Source organism: Hyla sarda, chromosome 10 (assembly GCF_029499605.1).
Source record: "Hyla sarda isolate aHylSar1 chromosome 10, aHylSar1.hap1, whole genome shotgun sequence".
Lineage (NCBI taxonomy): Eukaryota > Metazoa > Chordata > Amphibia > Anura > Hylidae > Hyla > Hyla sarda.
The window spans coordinates 130,382,942-130,401,308 of record NC_079198.1 but is presented as its reverse complement, the minus strand read 5'-3'; the positions used below and the strand labels follow the sequence as shown (position 1 = coordinate 130,401,308).

Sequence of the window (18,367 nt, the reverse complement as noted above, 5' to 3'; positions counted from 1 at the left end):
ACTGATGTAACAAAATATCTCCATAGTTGAGGTGCACATAGATGCCGTGCGTCCCTAACACTAAGAGTGAAAGAGATCTTTTTATAGCTAGATACTAAAGAAGGGGGAGGGGGATATACTTAGATAATCACACACCTGTAATGTCCCATAGATCGATCTGATGAGGGTTCACAGGACTCCATTACCGCTGCCATGAGGAACGCTAGATCTATGTAGTCCGGAAATATAATTCACGCATGCACGCAATGCGCATCATCCATGTTCCATGCAAAGCGCAATGTAAATTGGTTGTGTGCATTCCAAAGAGGCCGGCGCATGCTCCCGAGGTATAATAGCCCCTGAGAGCAATCCCATGTATGCGAATCCAACAGGAAGTGTCGTGTGCGTATCACGGCCTCCCGAGATGGAACGCAAATATAGCAGTATGTATGTGTTAGGGACAGATTGTCTGATTCGACCGAAAATGATGAGTGTATTTCAATAGTAGTGAAACGCATGATGTGCAGGAGATACAATATTATTCCACCAGATGGAAATCTACAGTTAATATTATGATAACAAATGATATAATGGTGATAAATGCGGTTCCTCTAATATCCTCAGTGACAACTACATCTCCCATATAGTACTCCAAATCCAACTATCTATGATGGTGCAACCTATATATATATATATATATATATATATATATATATATATATATATAGTTAAGTATGTCACATATATCATCACATATACATTATCTTATTAGACAGGTATTATTCATATATAAGTATGTCCCCATAACCGCACCATCCTAGTTGTAATATGCTATAAACATTATATATACTAATATCCATTTCTTGGTCCCTGTAGGGTTGTACAATAGACCATCCGTATGATTGAATAACACATACATCCCCAATACTGGACACAAATATGTGACCTAACACAGAAAGACTATACAATTAGGACTGCCATAGTGTGTGTGATAAGATATATACCCTACTATTTATTATTGGCATCTATGAAAAAATAGACCACTAATATTTAAGTCCCACAGATCTACTTGGGGTGTCTACAAATGGCTTGCCGCTAAATGGACAAGTACATAATATTATCTGTCACCCCCCATGAAGATGAGACATTCTACTGGGATTCATCGGTTTTCATAACCAGAATATAACCAGAAGCACTATAAAATTACAGAAATTTTAATCAATAAAGCATTGAAATGATAATTGGTCATAAAGACCATGAGGTGACACACAGCCAAACCTGAAAATCCACTGAGTTTCTTTTTGCAAGATCTTTTTTTTCCCAATCGCCCCTTCTAGGGCTTTTCCGAATAACCTCAATCTCTTGAAAAGTGAGGGTTTTACTGTCACCCCCATGTACTTCCCAGATATGTCTTGCCACTGAGGTATCCCTACGATGCCTGATGTCACTTAGATGTTCACCTACTCTTCTCCTAAGTTCCCGTTTGGTTTTGCCAATATAGTTCAATGGGCATGTGCAGGTAATCAAATACACTACCCCCTCGGTTCTACAATTCACAAAATCTCTGGCCACATAAAGGCGGCCATTTCAGGCATTCCTGAACATTTTGCTCGTACTGATGTATGGACAGGCAATGCAGCCACTACATCTAAATTGTCCCAATGGTTTACGTGTCAACCATGTGCCTTCTCTGGGGGGTCCTGAATAGTGACTATGGATGATCCGGTCTCCTATGGACCTCCCCCTTCTATAGGTCAAGGAAGGATGTTTTGAAATCACAGTAGCAATATCGGGATCAGCTCTTAGAATACCCCAGTGTCGCCTTAAGATTGACATGAGTCTATTGTTTTGATTAACAAACATGCCCACCAGGCGGATGATATATTCATCCTCAGTCTTAATTTTTGGTCTCAATAATGCAGATCTATCCTGTGAAATGGCATGCTGATATGCTAGGTTTAACGGCTTACTGGGATATCCCCTCTCCATGAATCTATTTGTTAGATCTATTGCGTGATTCTTGAAGTCACCAAGGGCCGAACAATTTCTTCTCATCCTGAGGTATTGGCCCTTGGGGATTCCATTCTTTTGTTTTAGTGGGTGGTAACTGTCCCCCCTCAGTAGGCTATTGGTACTAGTGGGTTTTCTGAATGTGGCAGTCTGTAGGTACCCCTCAGGGCTTTTTTTAATAGATACATCAAGGAACGACAATTTATGTCTATCCGTCTCAAAAGTGAATTTAAGGCCTATGGGATTGATGTTTAGATCTTTAACAAAATTACTGAAAGATAATTCGTCTCCTGCCCAAAGAACTAGAATGTCATCAATATAGCGCCCCCAGAAAATGATCTGGGGGCACCACCAAGCATCTTCGTCCTGAAACACCTATGTGTCCTCCCACCAGCCGATGATTAAACATAATAAAGAACAGAATATAGTGCATATTGGTGAGGCGTTCCTTCCCCAACTTCATCCATTTCTAAGGAAAAAATTAATATAGTCATATAAAATGCACATTTTTGTACACACATCTACATGCAAATGCACACACATACCTGCATATTCACCTGCATATTTTAAGTATACATATATATATATATATATATATGTATATATATATATACAACAAAACTATATAGTGTTTGTGCAAATTAACCCACATCAAACAGCGATCAATAATTTTCAAGGAGAGCATGCCTAGTAAACATTTTGTTGTTAGTTTTGAATTCTACGTTCAATCCCTTTATTATTTTAATGAAAATAATAATTTTGCTATCTGGGGGGGGGGGTCGTTTTCACACTGTACAATTTATGGTAAAACTTACATGTTTTCTTTATTCTCTGGGTCAATACTATTAAAATGATACCCATGGTTACGTACACCAGCCAGCCACTCAGCCATTTTAAGTGCCGCACTGTTGCAGATGCAGTGATCTGTATTGATCACGGCATCTGAGGGGTTAATGGCAGACATCAACATCAGCAAATGAAGCGAGCGCAGCCCCTACGCTTGCATCAAAGCCACACCGTAACTGTATGGCGCTGTGCGCTAAGTGATGCTATGCAGCGAAGTACATTTACGGTGCATGTTCTAAAGGGGTTAAACATAAAATCCTGGCATCATGGGAGTTGTAATCCAGAGTATCGTCCTTAGTCATAAGTAATGTGCAGTCAGTGTTTGCTGAAGAAGACTTCATTACACAAAAAACATTGTTCATTAATATTGACAAAGAAATCACACGGAGTTAGATGACCACATGATGTTTCTTCATCCGTTTCTAATATTTATCATTCCATGTATTTTATATACCTAGTAAATATAATATACTTCTAAATAATATTACAATGCTCCAGAAAAAGTTTGCTTAAAGATGATTCACTCTCCATGAGATTGTATCCACATGCCAAAAATAATGACAATAAGATAATAATATTGGTGATCTTATTGAAATAATAATGGGAGTCCAGTGTATGTTTGAGGAGAGAACATCTATGCATGAGCCATGATCTCTGTGGGCCATTAGTACTTACCCACTCTCTAGGTGTCTTGACCATAGTTTTCTAACACCCAAGCCAAATTATCCCAGTATGGTTTCAAGGGTCTTTTGATTAAACATGAACCCCCTCAGGGTGATCACCCTTCCTGTGTATAGGGGATACGTTTTTTTTTTTCCACCTGTAATCTCATTAGGGAATTTTGCTGAAACAGTTTTTGGGGGCATGTCGCATTTAGGAAGCCACTATGGTGCCAGAACAGCAAAAAAAACACATGGCATACTATTTTGGAAACTACACCCCTCAAGGAGCGTAACAAGGGTAAAGTGAGCCTTAACACCCCACAGGTGTTTGACAACTTTTCATTAAAGTTGGATGTGTAAATGAAATTTTTTCTTTCACTAAAATGCTGGTTTTTGCCAAAATTTTACATTTTCACAAGGGCTAATAGGAGAAAATGCCCCCCAAAATTTGTAACCCCATCTCTTCTGAGCATGGAAATACCCCGTGAGTGGACGTCAAGTGCTCTGCGGGCGCACTACAATGCTCAGAAGGGAAAGAGTCACATTTGGTATTTGGCTTTTGGGAGGCATGTCACATTTAGGAAGCTCCTATGGTGCCAGAACAGCAAAAAAAAAAAAAAAACACATGGCATACTGTTACCCCTCAAGAAACATTACAAGGGGTACAGTGAGCCCTAACACCCCACAGGTGTTTGAAGACTTTTTGTTAAAGTCAGAGGTGTAAATGAAAACCAAAATTTAACTAAAATGTTGCTTTTTCCCCAAATATTACAATTTTACAAGGGGTAATAGGAACAAATGACCCCAAAATTTGGTTTCTTAAATGGGGCTTTTTTTTGTGTGTGTGTTTATGTCAGAACCGCTGTAAAATCAGCCACCCCTGTGCAAATCACCAATTTAGGTCTCAAATGTACATGGTGCGCTCTCACTCCTGAGCCCTGTTGTGCACCCGCAGAGCATTTTCTGTCCACATATGGGGTATTTCCGTACTCAGGAGAAATTGCATTACAAATTTTGGGGGTCTTTTTTTCCCTTTACCTCTTGTGAAAATGAAAAGTATTGGGTAACACCAGCATGTTAGTGGAAAAAAATTACATTTTTTTTACACTAACATCCTGGTGTAGACCCCAACTTTTCATTTTCAGAAGGGGTAAAATGAGAAAAATCTCTCCAAAATGTGTTAGGCAATTTCTCCCGGGTACGGAAATACCCCATATGGGGCCCTAAACTGTGGCCTTGAAATACGTCAGGGCTCAGAAGTGAGAGAGCGCCATGTGCATTTGAGGCCTAAGTTAGGGATTTGCATAGGGACATACTCGGATGCAAGAATTACACTTGCCTCCGAAACCAAATAGTTGACCATGCGGATGTGCTCCTGGTAGTCACAGAGTGAAGGCATAGCGAGCTCCCTGCTCCCTGTAGCTCTGTGTTTCCACTCAATGTGGTGAATTCCCGCAGGCAGCCATGAGCTCTCACACAGAGTTACCCGGCTGCAGCAGGGAGCTCGCTCTACAGTTGCTTTGTGACTGCCGGCGGTGTATCTGCAGCATCAAATACGCTGCGGATGTGCTGTGTGTGATCCTACTCTAATTGTAAAATCTATTTTTCAATTCCTGTTGGATGATTGTGTCTCTTCTCTTTTTAATAGCCATTTCAGACTGGGTATTTTTCCCCATTGTCCCTTTAATTTCCCTTAACTGACTGAAGGTGGAAATCATTCTAATCAATATACTTTAAAATGAAATTGTCCATTAAACAATACTAGTGAGCTGTTTATTTAAAGATCAATACTGTTCCATGTGTTTCTTTAATGCACATATTCCCATGACTGCCTGAAGGAGATTATAAGTCACAATGTTATGAGAAATTATATTTGACATACTTTATAAACTGATTCCTGGTTATTATATAAAGACCTCGAGATCCAGTGTAGAGATCAGTCACCTGTCTGTGATAGAAGATTAGACAATGGATCCCAGAACCCATAAGATCTATCATGTACATGGATTTGATTCCAGACAATATCTGGAGAGTTACTTCTCAGATAAAAAAGATATGGTCTTTGGAGATGATACCTTGATGTTTCCTCTTGAAAACTTAACAAAAATGTTCATAGAGGGTAAGTAGCTTGACTTTTCTATGTTTAAACACTTCTAAGTGTGCCTTATATGCTCTAAATGAATTGATATTGTTTGTGTATATGTTTTCTTTGTAGAGCTATGCAATTTGCTTTAATGGGAGCTATGCTATTTATGTAACTCCAGGAGTCATTGTGGGGAGATGCTGTTCATGCAACTCCCATTAAAATTGCCAAATTCACCTACTTCTGTATTTGTTTTCCCAACCCTGACAGCAAACAAGTTCTGCGTGGGCTGGGAGCTGTGCTTAATAGAGGTGAGAATACCTATTTGAGCACAAAACTAGATTAGGGCCAAAATCATATAAACACCTTACTACTGGGGTGGCGAAGTTTAGCTGCATGAGTCGTTGTGTCGGATGCTGGCTAAATTTATTGCTGCAGGCAGAGTGGCGCCCCCATCAAGAGCGCTCTAGGCGGCTGCCTATTTTGCCTATAGGCAGAGCCGGCCCTGCATTGGCCAGAACTTGCCCAGTTTGTAATGGGCGTTCTGTCTTGTCCATCCTCCAGTGTAGCATCAGAAAGAAGCAGCATCGTCAACCCTAAGGGAACAAGATCATCTGGAATTAACATGGAAAAACTCATGCTTGTTTAAATGAATCAGGCATGGATCAGTGAGGAATTTAAACCTCCTATGCCAGATGCAATTGAAAAGACAGTTTTACCACCACCCCTGCTGTCTGCTGGCTACTACTAAACCCAACAGTCCACCACTGCCTGCTTTACGCTGATTACTACTACAACCCTCAGTTTGCCATCTGCATCTCCTGCTGTCCATTGCTATTACTACTCCCACACTCTACCACAGCCTGCTGTCCTGTACGCTGGCTACAACAACTCCCACCAGTTCACTATCACCCTTAATTTTGCTACTACCAGCCAGGCCTACACATACACAACCCATGATCCCCCAAAAAAGAGATAATCTCTGTAACGCTTGGAAAAAGCCAATGTGTCTTCTGATACTTCTGTGTGCATTTTGACACCAGCAGCCATCTGCCAACTTCATGTAGCTTTAGGGTCTATTAATGCATACAGTTTTATGAGCAGATTTGATGCGCGGGATTTGTAACTGCAGATTAGAAGCTGTGCTCAGTGATTTCGTTTACAATGAAATCTGCAGCAAAAAATCGTCTACATAAAATCCTGCACATCAAATCGGTGCAGAATACTGTAAGTGTGAACACACCCATAATGTAATGTTAAAAAACATACAAAATCTGCTCGTGCAGAGTTTTTTTTTTTAAATAAGATGTTAGTTACCATGGGTTTTCCCACGTCCCAGTAACTTTAATATTAAAGGGGTACTCCTGTGAAAAACAATATTTTTGAAAATCAACTGGTTCCAGAAAGTTAAATTACTTCTATATAAATATCTTAATCCTTCCAGTACTTATCAGCTGCTGCATACTACAAGGGGACTTGTATTTCTTTTTGAATTTATTTTCTGTCTGACCACAGTGCTCTCTGCTTACACCTCTGTCCATGTCAGGAAGTGTCCAGAGTATGAGCAAATCCTCATAGTAAATCTCTTCTGCTCTGGACAGTTCGTGACATGGACAGAGGTGTCAGCAGAGAGCACTGTGGTCAGACAGAAAATAAATTCAAAAAGAAAAGAACTTCATGTGGAGCATACAGCAGCTGATATGTACTGGATGGATTCAGATTTTTAAATAGAAGTGATTTACAAATCTATGATGAAGCGCCCCCTCACGAAGCACCATAGTGAAACGTTCATTTTGGTAAGTGCATGGTGGTATTGACTCCGCATTTTGTTATTCTCTTCCATATGCTGGCTTTTGTACACATGAGTTCATAGTACTTTTACATGTGTTATTCTTTATTCAGTTACACCCTCAGTGTGTATATGTCCTGCTAGATCTATGATATTATCTAATGATAACTATGATATTGTCTCTTCCTCGTGCATAGCAATGTATTTATGTATCTATGTTTTAATAATATTTGTCTAAATAAAGATTTGTAATATTTTTCAACCATTGTTAGGCTGGGTTCACACCACGTTTTGTTAACTACGGTTCCCGTATACGGCTGGGAGGAGGGGGGGCGGTGCTTAATCACGGCGCCTGCACTAAGCCGTATTCGGGAACCGTATTTAATCCATGTCTATGAGGCGATCGGAATGAACGGCAGCCTCCGGTCGGCTTCGTTTTCGGCCGTATGCGGTTTCCCGACCGCAGGCAAAAACGTGGTCTACCGCGTTTTTGCCTACGGTTGGGAAACCGCATACGGCCGAAAACGAAGCCGACCGGAGGCTGCGGTTCATTCCGGTCGGCTCATGGACATGCATTAAATACGGTTCCCGAATACGGCTGAGTGCGGGTGCCTCGATTAAGCCCCGCCCTTCTCCTCCCAACCATATATGGGAACCGTAGTTAACAAAATGTGGTGTGAACCCAGCCTTATGCATTTTGTTTGGATGTTTACATATGGATACTGTCACAGGTAAAGTCAGAAATGGAAGTCTTATTTTAGTTTTGGAAACATTTTTCTCCAGGTCACATTAATGGAGATGTCCTGCTTGACCTCAGCGCTGGTTCCTTTGTTCATCAACTCTATGCCGCCTGTGAGTTTTTCCAACACATCATAGTCCTGAAGGCCAGTGACAGATGCATCATGGAGCTGAAGAGATGGCTGAATACACGGACAGGAGCATTCGATTGGGGACATGCCACAAAACTTCATGGAGAGATAGAAGGAAACAGGTGAAGTATTTTTTTTTTTTGAATATTAGGTGAAGTCTACTATCATTATTATTAGGGATGCACCGATATATCGGCGGCCGATACATATCGGCCGAAAATAGCTATTTTGGGGAAATACCGAAACAACAAAAAATTTGCCGATAATGACCCACCTCCCCTGCCCGCCCACAGCTCAAGTTACAAACACTGCCAGTGCCCACCAATCTGAAGCCCCCGCCACTTGCTATCACTCTGCCAAGACCGCACTCAGACTGACCTTCTGTGCGAGCGGCGAAAATTCTCCCGTACAGTGCAGGTATAGATGGCCACATTGAAAAGGAAGGAGGGAGTGGGGGGGATCGGCACAGCTAAATACCTTCAGTCCCGCCCCGCACCTCTAATCCATTTATTTCCCGTGCTTACAATCAGCTCCCGGTGGCATAATCTTGCGGCCGGCAGCTGTCTTTTGACTTGATTCCAGCCTGGATGTCTGAGGCACTGCAGAGGTAACTCCGCTCCCCTACACCACCCCATTCCCAAGACCATCCCAACTCACCATCTCCCGCTGGCCGATCCACTCCGGGGCCGCTCCGGGGCCTCTGCAAGCTCCGCTTCCCGTATACCATTTACCAAATAGAAAAACCTGCTATTGGCTATTTCAAAATGCAATAGCCAATCGCAGGTTGGCTTTTGGACCCGCCCTCTGCCTGCTGAAGGAGTAAGTTCTCCTTCAGGTCCGCTCCTCTGCAGATACTGGGCGGGTCCAATAGCCAACCTGCCATTGGCTATTGCATTTTGAAATAGCCAATAGCAGGTTTGCTATTGTTTTCAATTACTGCAGTACGATCTTTGACTTAGTTAAATAGTAGAGGCGGGGATGGGTGAAAATTGCCGAAGAGAGAGCGGGGAGGAGCGAGGGCAGAGCCCGAGTTGAAGCCACGCCCCCTCATCCCCCCTCCCGGAGGATGGAGAGCGGAGCACTGCATTTTACCAGAAGACGGGGAGAAGTCATTTTCGGTTTCGGTATCAGTTTCAGCCGGACATTTTTTTTTATTTCGGTTTCGTTTCGGTTCTGAAATTTCCATTTCAGTGCGCCTCTAATTATTATTGTCACTACTCATAAAGACCAGTATTAGTCTAATCAATTTTAAAGCCATGATCCTTTTTCAAATGAGACAAAATAGTATCTAAACCACTGAGATAATGTGGAGCAAGTCATATTAGACAGTTTATTGGGGCAAATTATTGCAGAATTCTGGTGCATGAGCAATAGCAAATCTGAGTCTATGAATCTTAGGATCCAGTAACTTTATTCCACCCCTGCTGGATGCCAATAATCCAAACCCAACTACAGTCACCCCTCGACCTACGATGGCCCTGACATACGATAATTTCAACATGCGATGGCCTCTCAGAGCCCATCGCATGTTGAAGGCAGCATCAACATACAATGCTTTCGTATGTCGGGGCCATCGCATAAATGGCTATCCGACAGCGCTGACTGCTTCAGCTGCCACCAGACAGCCGTTTACGGTGCCCCGTGAGCTCCGGTGATGTCTCTTACCTGTCCTCTGGTCTCCGGAGCGTCCTCTTCGGGATCCTCTGCATCGTCGGCGCTCTCCATCGACGTCATCACGTCGCTGCGCACGCTGTCCCGTCATCCAATAGGAGCGGCGTGCGTAGCGACGTGATGGCGGTGACGGAGAGCGCGGATGCCGGGGAAGCGGAGGCCTTACCGGAGCGCCGGGGACACCTCGGGGATGCGGCGACAGCGATGGACGGCGACATCCCGGGCAGCGGTGACGAGCGGTGACGGTCCGGAGCAGCGGGGACAGGTGAGTACAACTTTCGCTAACAGTTGTCTACAACCTGTTGTAGTTTTGCAACATCTGGAAGTCCGCAGGTTGTAGACCACTGTCCTATACTTTACATTGCACGGATCCCTCAACATGCGATGGTATCAACAAACGATGGTCCGTTTGGAACGGATTACCATCGTATGTAGAGGGACCACTGTATATAGCTTACATACCTGTATATTCATATTGACTGTGAGACATTTTATTTTTTCTTATTTTTCCTGTTTCTTTCAGTGACCGGTTTCAAGAAAAAGAAGAAAAAGTGAGATCAACAATTCCACATGTTATGAAATGTGACCTTGAGAAGGAAAATATGACGGATCCAATAGTCTTACCACCAGCAGATTGTATCATCAGCGCTGTGCTCCTAGATGCTATCTGTAAAAACCAAGATGATTACAGGAGATATCTCAGGAAGTTCTCCAGGATGCTGAAACCTGGAGGACATCTTTTATTACTTGGGGCTTTAGGTACGACATATTATACAGTCGGTAAAGAAAAGCTCCATGCTTTCACATATGATGAGGATTTTGCCAGGAAAGCTCTAGCTGGAGAAGGATTTGTTATAGATAACTGTAAGGTTAAGAAGAGAACAAATGTGAGTGACCTTATGGACTATAAGGCCGTTATATTCATTGCAGCTCACAAGGAGAAATAGGTCTGAATAAAGAATTACAACCTAATTCTGTGTGTGAAGAGTTAATATGTAATGCTAGAAACAGATTTAGAGAATATGCTTTAACATAAGAACTCTGGGTTATGTAGTATAAATATATTGGAAGCCCCTTTAGTTATGAGACCTTATTGTAGACTTTGCCTCATCATATAGGACAGCAGGAGAGCCTGGGATTTTAGAATAAGTTATTTTGTGTTGTTAGTCTTGATCTTTTTTTTTTTTTTTTTTTGCTTTATATCTATAGTGAAATAAAGTGAAGTATATCTTATTTAACTATTAGTATCCTTTACTAGTGCAGGATCTGTGTCACTCATCTCATCTATAGGTATCACAAAACTCGATTGATGCCCAATAAATATATTGAAATAGGTGTAACATATGTCAACAACATAGATTATATTTTTGACCATAGCTTCTTTAAATCTGCACTTAACCTGTTAGGGCCACAGGGTGTACTTGTACACCATGGCTGCCTGGTTATTGGTGCACCAGGATGTACATCAGGGCTACATCAAATATTTGGGGCTACATCACGGTGTTAGTAAAAAAATTATAATTTTTAATTTTCATGACCCACATTTCCAAAATCATAGAATCAGTCATTGGGGTCCTAAAGGGGTACTCCAGTTAAAAAAAAAAAATTTCAAATCAATTGGTGCCAAAAAGTTATTCAGATTTGTAGATGCCCTTAGAAATAGATATTTTCGTTGGGGTAACAGGATAGGCCCCTTACTAGCAACCATCCACAAACCACAACACACCGCATATGACATCTCCACGGTAAAACCACCCTCATACCCGCTCGGAGCTTTTTACCCCTACTGAGATACAGAAGGCATTTGTCACCTTCTTCTATGACTTCTATCAAGCCAGACCCTAAGACTCTGTGGCCACGTGGTCTTTCCTCACTAACTTGTGTCTCTCCGATCTGCCCTCAGGAGACCGGGACGTTCTGTACCAGGGAATCATGGAGGACAAAGTTAAGACCACTGTTACTAGGCTTCCCAATAATAAAACCCCTGGCCCCAATGGGTTACTCATAGTATATTATGAAATGCTGCTCCCTGAGGTTGTCCCTTATCTTAGACTTCTCAATGACATTTATAGCGGGGGACCCTGCCCATCAAACTTTTTTCATTTGTGGACAGTCTTGCTCCCTAAACCTAATAAGGACCCTACTCTCATCACCTCCTCTTGCTCTTTCTCCCTACTGTATCAGAACTATGAAATACTGGCAAAAATCTTAGTGGATAGGCTACTACTGTTTGGTCCCTTGCTCATCTCTTCCCAGTAAGGTTTCCTTTAGAGATGAGTGAACATTTGAAAAATTAAATTCGGCCGATTCTCCGAAATTTCCTCAAAAATCTGGTTTGATCCGAATTTATTTGCGGCAAATCTATATTAAAAATGGCAATTTCTGGCCTACAGAGAGCCTCAATAGGGGTGTAGAACACTTTTCTTTGTTCTAACACGCATATGGAGTGTGCTGGGTAATGAAATAATACTGTTATTCAGTTTGACATGCAGATTACAGGCATTGCTTTTAAAATCACTGCCGCAGAGCAGCACATGACAGACAGCGCCCGGAGTTGGCATCAGTATGAGGAGACCCAATAGTGGCTGAATGGCACAGCCTAGAGTTAGCTGAAGCATGAGGAGACCATATAATGGCTAAATGACAGAGCATGGAAGTGTTGCCAGCATGAGGAGACCATATAGTGGCTAAATGACACAGCGTGGAGATGTTGGCAGCATGAGGAGACCATATAGTGGCTGAATGACACAGTTTGGATGTGGCTGAAGCATGAGAAGACCATATAGTGGCTGAATGACACAGCGTGGAAGTGTTGGCAGCATGAGGAGACCATGTAGCTGCGAATGATACAGCGTGGAGGTGTTGGCAGCATGAGGAGACCATATGGTTGCTGAATGACACAGCCTGGAGCTGGCAGCAGCATGATTAGACACTAGGGCTTCACAATCCCTGAGATTAAAAGATGAATTTTGAAATTGAAATTGAATATTTATGGTAGCTAGTGCTACCATAAAAAATGTTTAGGCCCAGGCCCAGCAACATCAGTAAACCATATATAGGCTGAATGACACAGCGTGGAGGTGGCTGAAGCATGAGGAGACCATATAGTGGCTGAATGGCACAGCCTGGAGTTTGTGGCAGCATGAAGAGACCATATAGTGGCTGAATGAGACTGCCTGGAGATGGCAGCAGCAGCATCAGGAGTCCTGAAAGTGACCCAGTGACAGAGTGGTGTGGTAGGTGGAAATACCAGTACCCGGTTACGAAGAAGGGTGAAAAAGGTCTCATGCAGAGGAATGTTTGTAAATGGGGAGCAGCGCCTTAAATCTGTTTGGCACTATCCATATTTGTGAAGTGTTAGTGTGGCACCATGGTCAATCTACTCTGATGCATCAGGCATTGGTGGTTGGAAATCCTGGCTGATCCAAGTCTGATTCATCTTCACAAAGGTCAGTCTCTCATTTTTCATGGACAGACGAGTTCTCCTTGGGGTGACTATGGCCCCCTGGGATCAGCAGCTGATCATCATTACTTGCTATCAGCAGCCAGGGACCCACCGATACTTGCGAAGATCCGCGATTGCGCGGATGTCTGCCATTAACCCCTGAGATGCTGTGATCAATACAGATCACGGCATTTGCAGCAGTGCGGTTCTTTAAATGAATGATCGGAACGCCCGCAGCGCTGCCGGGGGATCTGATCATCCATAATGGCAGACGGAGGTCCCCTCACCTGCCTCCGTCCCTCTCCAGGGATATTCTGCTCTGGTCAAGCAGACCAGATCAAGCAGACCAGAGCAAAAGTTGACCGATAACACAGATTAGTGCTATGCCCTATGTATAGCACTGAACAGTGTTAGCAATCAAATGATTACTATAAATAGTCCCCTATGGGGACTACTAAAGTGTAAAAAAAAATAAAAGGTTAAATGAAAAAAAAAGTAGAAAAATGTGAAAAATCCCCCAATAAAAATGTAAATCATCAGTTTACATTTTACCCCCCAAAAAGTGTAATATAAATATTTAATAAACATATTTGGTATCGCTGGGTGTATAAAAGTCTGAACTATCAAAATATATTGTTAATTATCCCGTATGGTGAACGGCAAAAACGTAGAAGAAATAAAAATTCCAAAATTGCTGCTTTTTTTTTGTCACATTTTATTCCCAAAAAAAATTATAAAAAAATGTATAAAAAGTAAAACCTAAGCAAAAGTGATAAAGATAAAAACTACAGATCACAGAGCAAAAAATTAGCCCTCACACCGCCCCATATAGAGATAAATTAGAAAGTTATAGGTGGTCAAAATAGGGCAATTTCAAAAATACTAATTTGTTAACATAGTTTGAGATTTTACTACTATTGTTAAAATAGTTTGAGATTTTCTTTTAAGCGGTACAATTTTAGAAAAGCATATATCATGGGTAGTGTTTTAATCATATTGACCCACAGAATAAAGAAAACGTAATTTTTACCATAAAGTGTAGAGCATGAAAACAAAACCTTCCAATCTTTGCTAAATTGCAGTTTCTTCTCAATTTTCCCTCATAAATAATATTTGTTTGGTTGTGCCGTACATTTTATGGTAAAATAAGTGGTCATTACAAAGTAGAATTGGTGACGCAAAAAGCAAGCCCTCATATGGGTCTGCGGAAGGAAATATAAAAGAGTTATGATTTTTAGAAGGTGAGGAGGAAAAAACGAAAATGCAAAAATAAAATTGGCTTAGTCCTTAAGGCCAAAATGGGCCTGGTCCTTAAGTGGTTAAAGGGGTACTCCGGTGGAAAACATTTTTTTTTAAATCAACTGGTGCCAGAAAGTTAAACAGATTTGTAAATTACTTCTATTTAAAAATCTAAATCCTTCCAGTTCTTATTAGCTGCTGTATGCTACAGAGGAAGTTATTTTCTTTTCAAATTTCTTTTCTGTCTGACCACAGTGATCTCACAGTGCTGACACATCGGTTCATGTCAGGAACTGTGCAGAGCAGGTGAGGTTTACTATGGGGAATAGTTCCTGCTCTGGATAGTTCCTGACAGGGACGGAGGTGTCAGAAGAGAGCACTGTGGATGGACAGAAAATAAATTCAAAAAGAAAATAACTTCTGTATTATACACTGCTCAAAAAAATAAAGGGAACACTAAGATAACACACCCTAGATCTGAATGAATGAACTAATCGTATGAAATACTTTCGTCTTTACATGCGCTGACAACAAAATCACACAAAAATGATCAATTGAAATCAAATGTAATGTCCTTAAAACAAGTCACAATGAGGTTCCGTAGTGTGTGTGGCCTCCACGTGCCCGTATGACCTACCTACAACGCCTGGGCATGATCCTGATGAGGTGGAGGATGGTCTCCTGAGGGATGTCCTCCCAGACCTGGACTAAAGCATCCGCCAACTCCTGGACAGTCTGTGGTGGATGGAGCGAGACGTCCCAGATGTGCTCAATCGGATTCAGGTCTGGGGAACGGGCGGGCCAGTCCATAGCATCAATGCCTTCCTCTTGCAGGAACTGCTGACACACTCCAGCCACATGAGGTCTAGCATTGTCTTGCATTAGGAGGAACCCAGGGCCAACCTCACCAGCATATGGTCTCACAAGGGGTCTTAGGATCAAATCTCGGTACCTAATGGCCGTCAGGCTACCTCTGGCAAGAACATGGAGGGCTGTGTGGCCCCCCAAAGAAAGGCCACCCACACCATTACTGACCCACCACCAAACTGTTCATGCTGGAGGATGTTGCAGGCAGCAGAACATTCTCCACGGCATCTCCAGACTCTGTCACATCTGTCACATGTGCTCAGTGTGAACCTGCTTTCATCTGTGAAGAGCACAGGGCGCCAATGGCGAATTTGCCAATCTTGATGTTCTCTGGCAAATGCCAAACGTCCTGCACGGTGTTGGGCTGTAAGCACAACCCCCCCTGTGGATGTCGGGCCCTCATACCACCCTCATGGAATATGTTTCTGACCGTTTGAGTGGACACATGCACATTTGTGGCCTGCTGGAGTTAATTTTGCAGCGCTCTGGCAGTGCTCCTCCTGCTCCTCCTTACACAAAGGCGGAGGTAGTGATCCTGCTGCTGGGTTGTTGCCCTCCTACGGCCACCTCCACGTCTACTGATGTATTGGCCTGTCTCCTGGTAGCGCCTCCCTGCTCTGGACACTACGCTGACAGACACAGCAAGCCTTTTTGCCACAGCTCGCATTGATGTGCCATCCTGGATGAGCTGCACTACCTGAGCCACTTGTGTGGGTATTAGACTCCGTCTCATGCTACCACTAGTGTGAAAACACCGCCAGCTTTCAAAAATGACCAATACATCCGCCAGGAAGCATAGGAACTGAGAAGTGGTCTGTGGTCACCACCTGCAGAACAACTCCTTTATTGGGGGGTGTCTTGCTAATTGTCTATAATGTCCACCTGTTGTCTGTTCCATTTGCACAACAACATGTGAAATTGATTGTCAATCAGTGTTCTTCCTGAGTGGACAGTGTGATTTCACAGAAGTGTCATTGTGTTGTTTATGTGTTCCCTTTATTTTTTGGAGCAGTGTACATCAGCTGATAAGTACTGGAAGGATTACGATTTTTAAATAGAAGTAATTTACAAACCTGTTTAACTTTTTGGCACCAGTTGGTTTAAAAAAAAATGTTTTCCATTGGAGTACCCCTTTAACTCGTCTTTAGATCCACTGCTGAGAAACCTCTCTTATCATACTCCAGACTAGCGGATCATGATTGGCACCTTGTGCTGAAAACCGTCGGCTTTAACCAACGACATCTTACTGTTTATATCTAACCTTGTCGCAGTGTTAGCAGACATACAGCGTTACAGACCTTGTTGCAGTGTTTGCAAACATCCTTTGGACCCTTGCAGGCTACACATTCAACACTGACAAGTGTGAGGCTCTCCTCAGAGGCCCGGCGCAGCTTAACTGGGCATGTGCCTATGACTGGAATATTATCTCCCTCCCTTTTTTAGGGATAAATATTACCCGACGACCCTCCTAATTGTACCGGTATAATGTAGCGCCCTTTTTAAAATATCTTGGTCCTCAACACCTTCTATGGAAACACTTTTCCCTTTCATTTCTAGGCAGGGCGAACCTCTTAAAATTAGTTGTCTTTCCCAAGTTGTTGAACATCTTACAAGCCCTACCCATACTCCTCCGCCCCAAGGACGTCAGACACTTTACCAACCTATTCTGCAGATTTATCTGGAATAATCATAGAACTAGAATAGCCCTCCATATCTTAGAGCACCCATAAGTCGAATGGAGGAATCAACTTTCCAGATATCCTATTATACACCCTGTTCCAAATTATTATGCAAATGATATTTTTCTCATTTACCTAAATAATTGATGTAAATAACAGTCAGCATAATTCTCATGTTATCAACTATTAAGAGAACAATTAAAATTTTATGGAACAAACCTCCTAATGATAACAGGATTTTTTTTTTTAAACATAAAAAACTTACAATACACTGTGCCAAATTATTAAGCACAGTAAGTTTCAAAAGACTTTAAAGGTTGTAAAGAAGGGAAAACTGTCATTTGTTGTGTTTGCAGCTCATTTACTGAAATCAAAAGCTATTTCAATCAAACTTTTAACAACATTTTAACTTTATAATATTTTAACAGGTCACGTTACATTTTAACATAGGACCCCTTATTTGATAGCAACTTCACTAGTCTTGTATCCATTGAACTTGTGAGTTTTTTGGACAGTTTCTTCTTGAATTTGTTTGGACAATGTCAGAATAGCCTCCCAGAGCTGCTGTTTGGATGTAAACTGCCTCCCACCCTCATTGATCAATTGCTTGAGGATGCTCCAAAGGTTCTCAACAGGATTGAGGTCAGGGGAGGATGGAGGCCACACCATGACTTTCTCTCCTTTTAACCCCATAGCAGGCATTGATGCAGAGGTATTCTTTGCAGCATGAGATGGTGCATTGTGTCAGGCTTTTTGGTACGGATATAATCAAATGTTATGATATGAAAGATGTATGAATCACTGAATGATTCTATTTAATGAATTTTCACCAAGTCAGGAAAAAAACACAGAGTGGGATGTGTGAAGTAATCAAAATAGATTACTCTAGACAATACCCATGACTGACAAGTCTCCAAAGAAAGTCCCGGAGAATGAAACTCATTGTTTGTTATTTTGACTTCTCAGTACACCTGAATACAGGTGTGTGGGTGTTTAACCATGGGTTGCATTTGCATTCTATTTATCTGTATATCTGGACATCTATTTGAGATGCCTGAGAAGTATCAATGACATCAATGATATTGTAGTGCAAGGATGCATCTAAAACACAATTATAGTAAATTAATGTTTAGCTGTGATGTCATGCAGCTGGACATGTGACTAACCCTGATCTCCATACACACACCCACCAGTCATTATTGGATAATACATTATTACTTGGGTTAAC

At 42.0% G+C, this 18,367-nt stretch overlaps 1 protein-coding gene across 1 annotated transcript; it reads left to right on the top strand.

The window, feature by feature from the left end:
• Window positions 1-5,465: 5,465 nt before the first annotated feature.
• Window positions 5,466-10,856, top strand: LOC130294430 (indolethylamine N-methyltransferase-like). The gene is made up of 3 exons (XM_056544192.1): window positions 5,466-5,616; window positions 8,153-8,360; window positions 10,433-10,856. The coding sequence occupies exons 1-3, from the start codon at window positions 5,466-5,468 to the stop codon at window positions 10,854-10,856; spliced, it is 783 nt and encodes a 260-aa protein (XP_056400167.1).
• The last annotated feature ends 7,511 nt before the right edge of the window (window positions 10,857-18,367 follow it).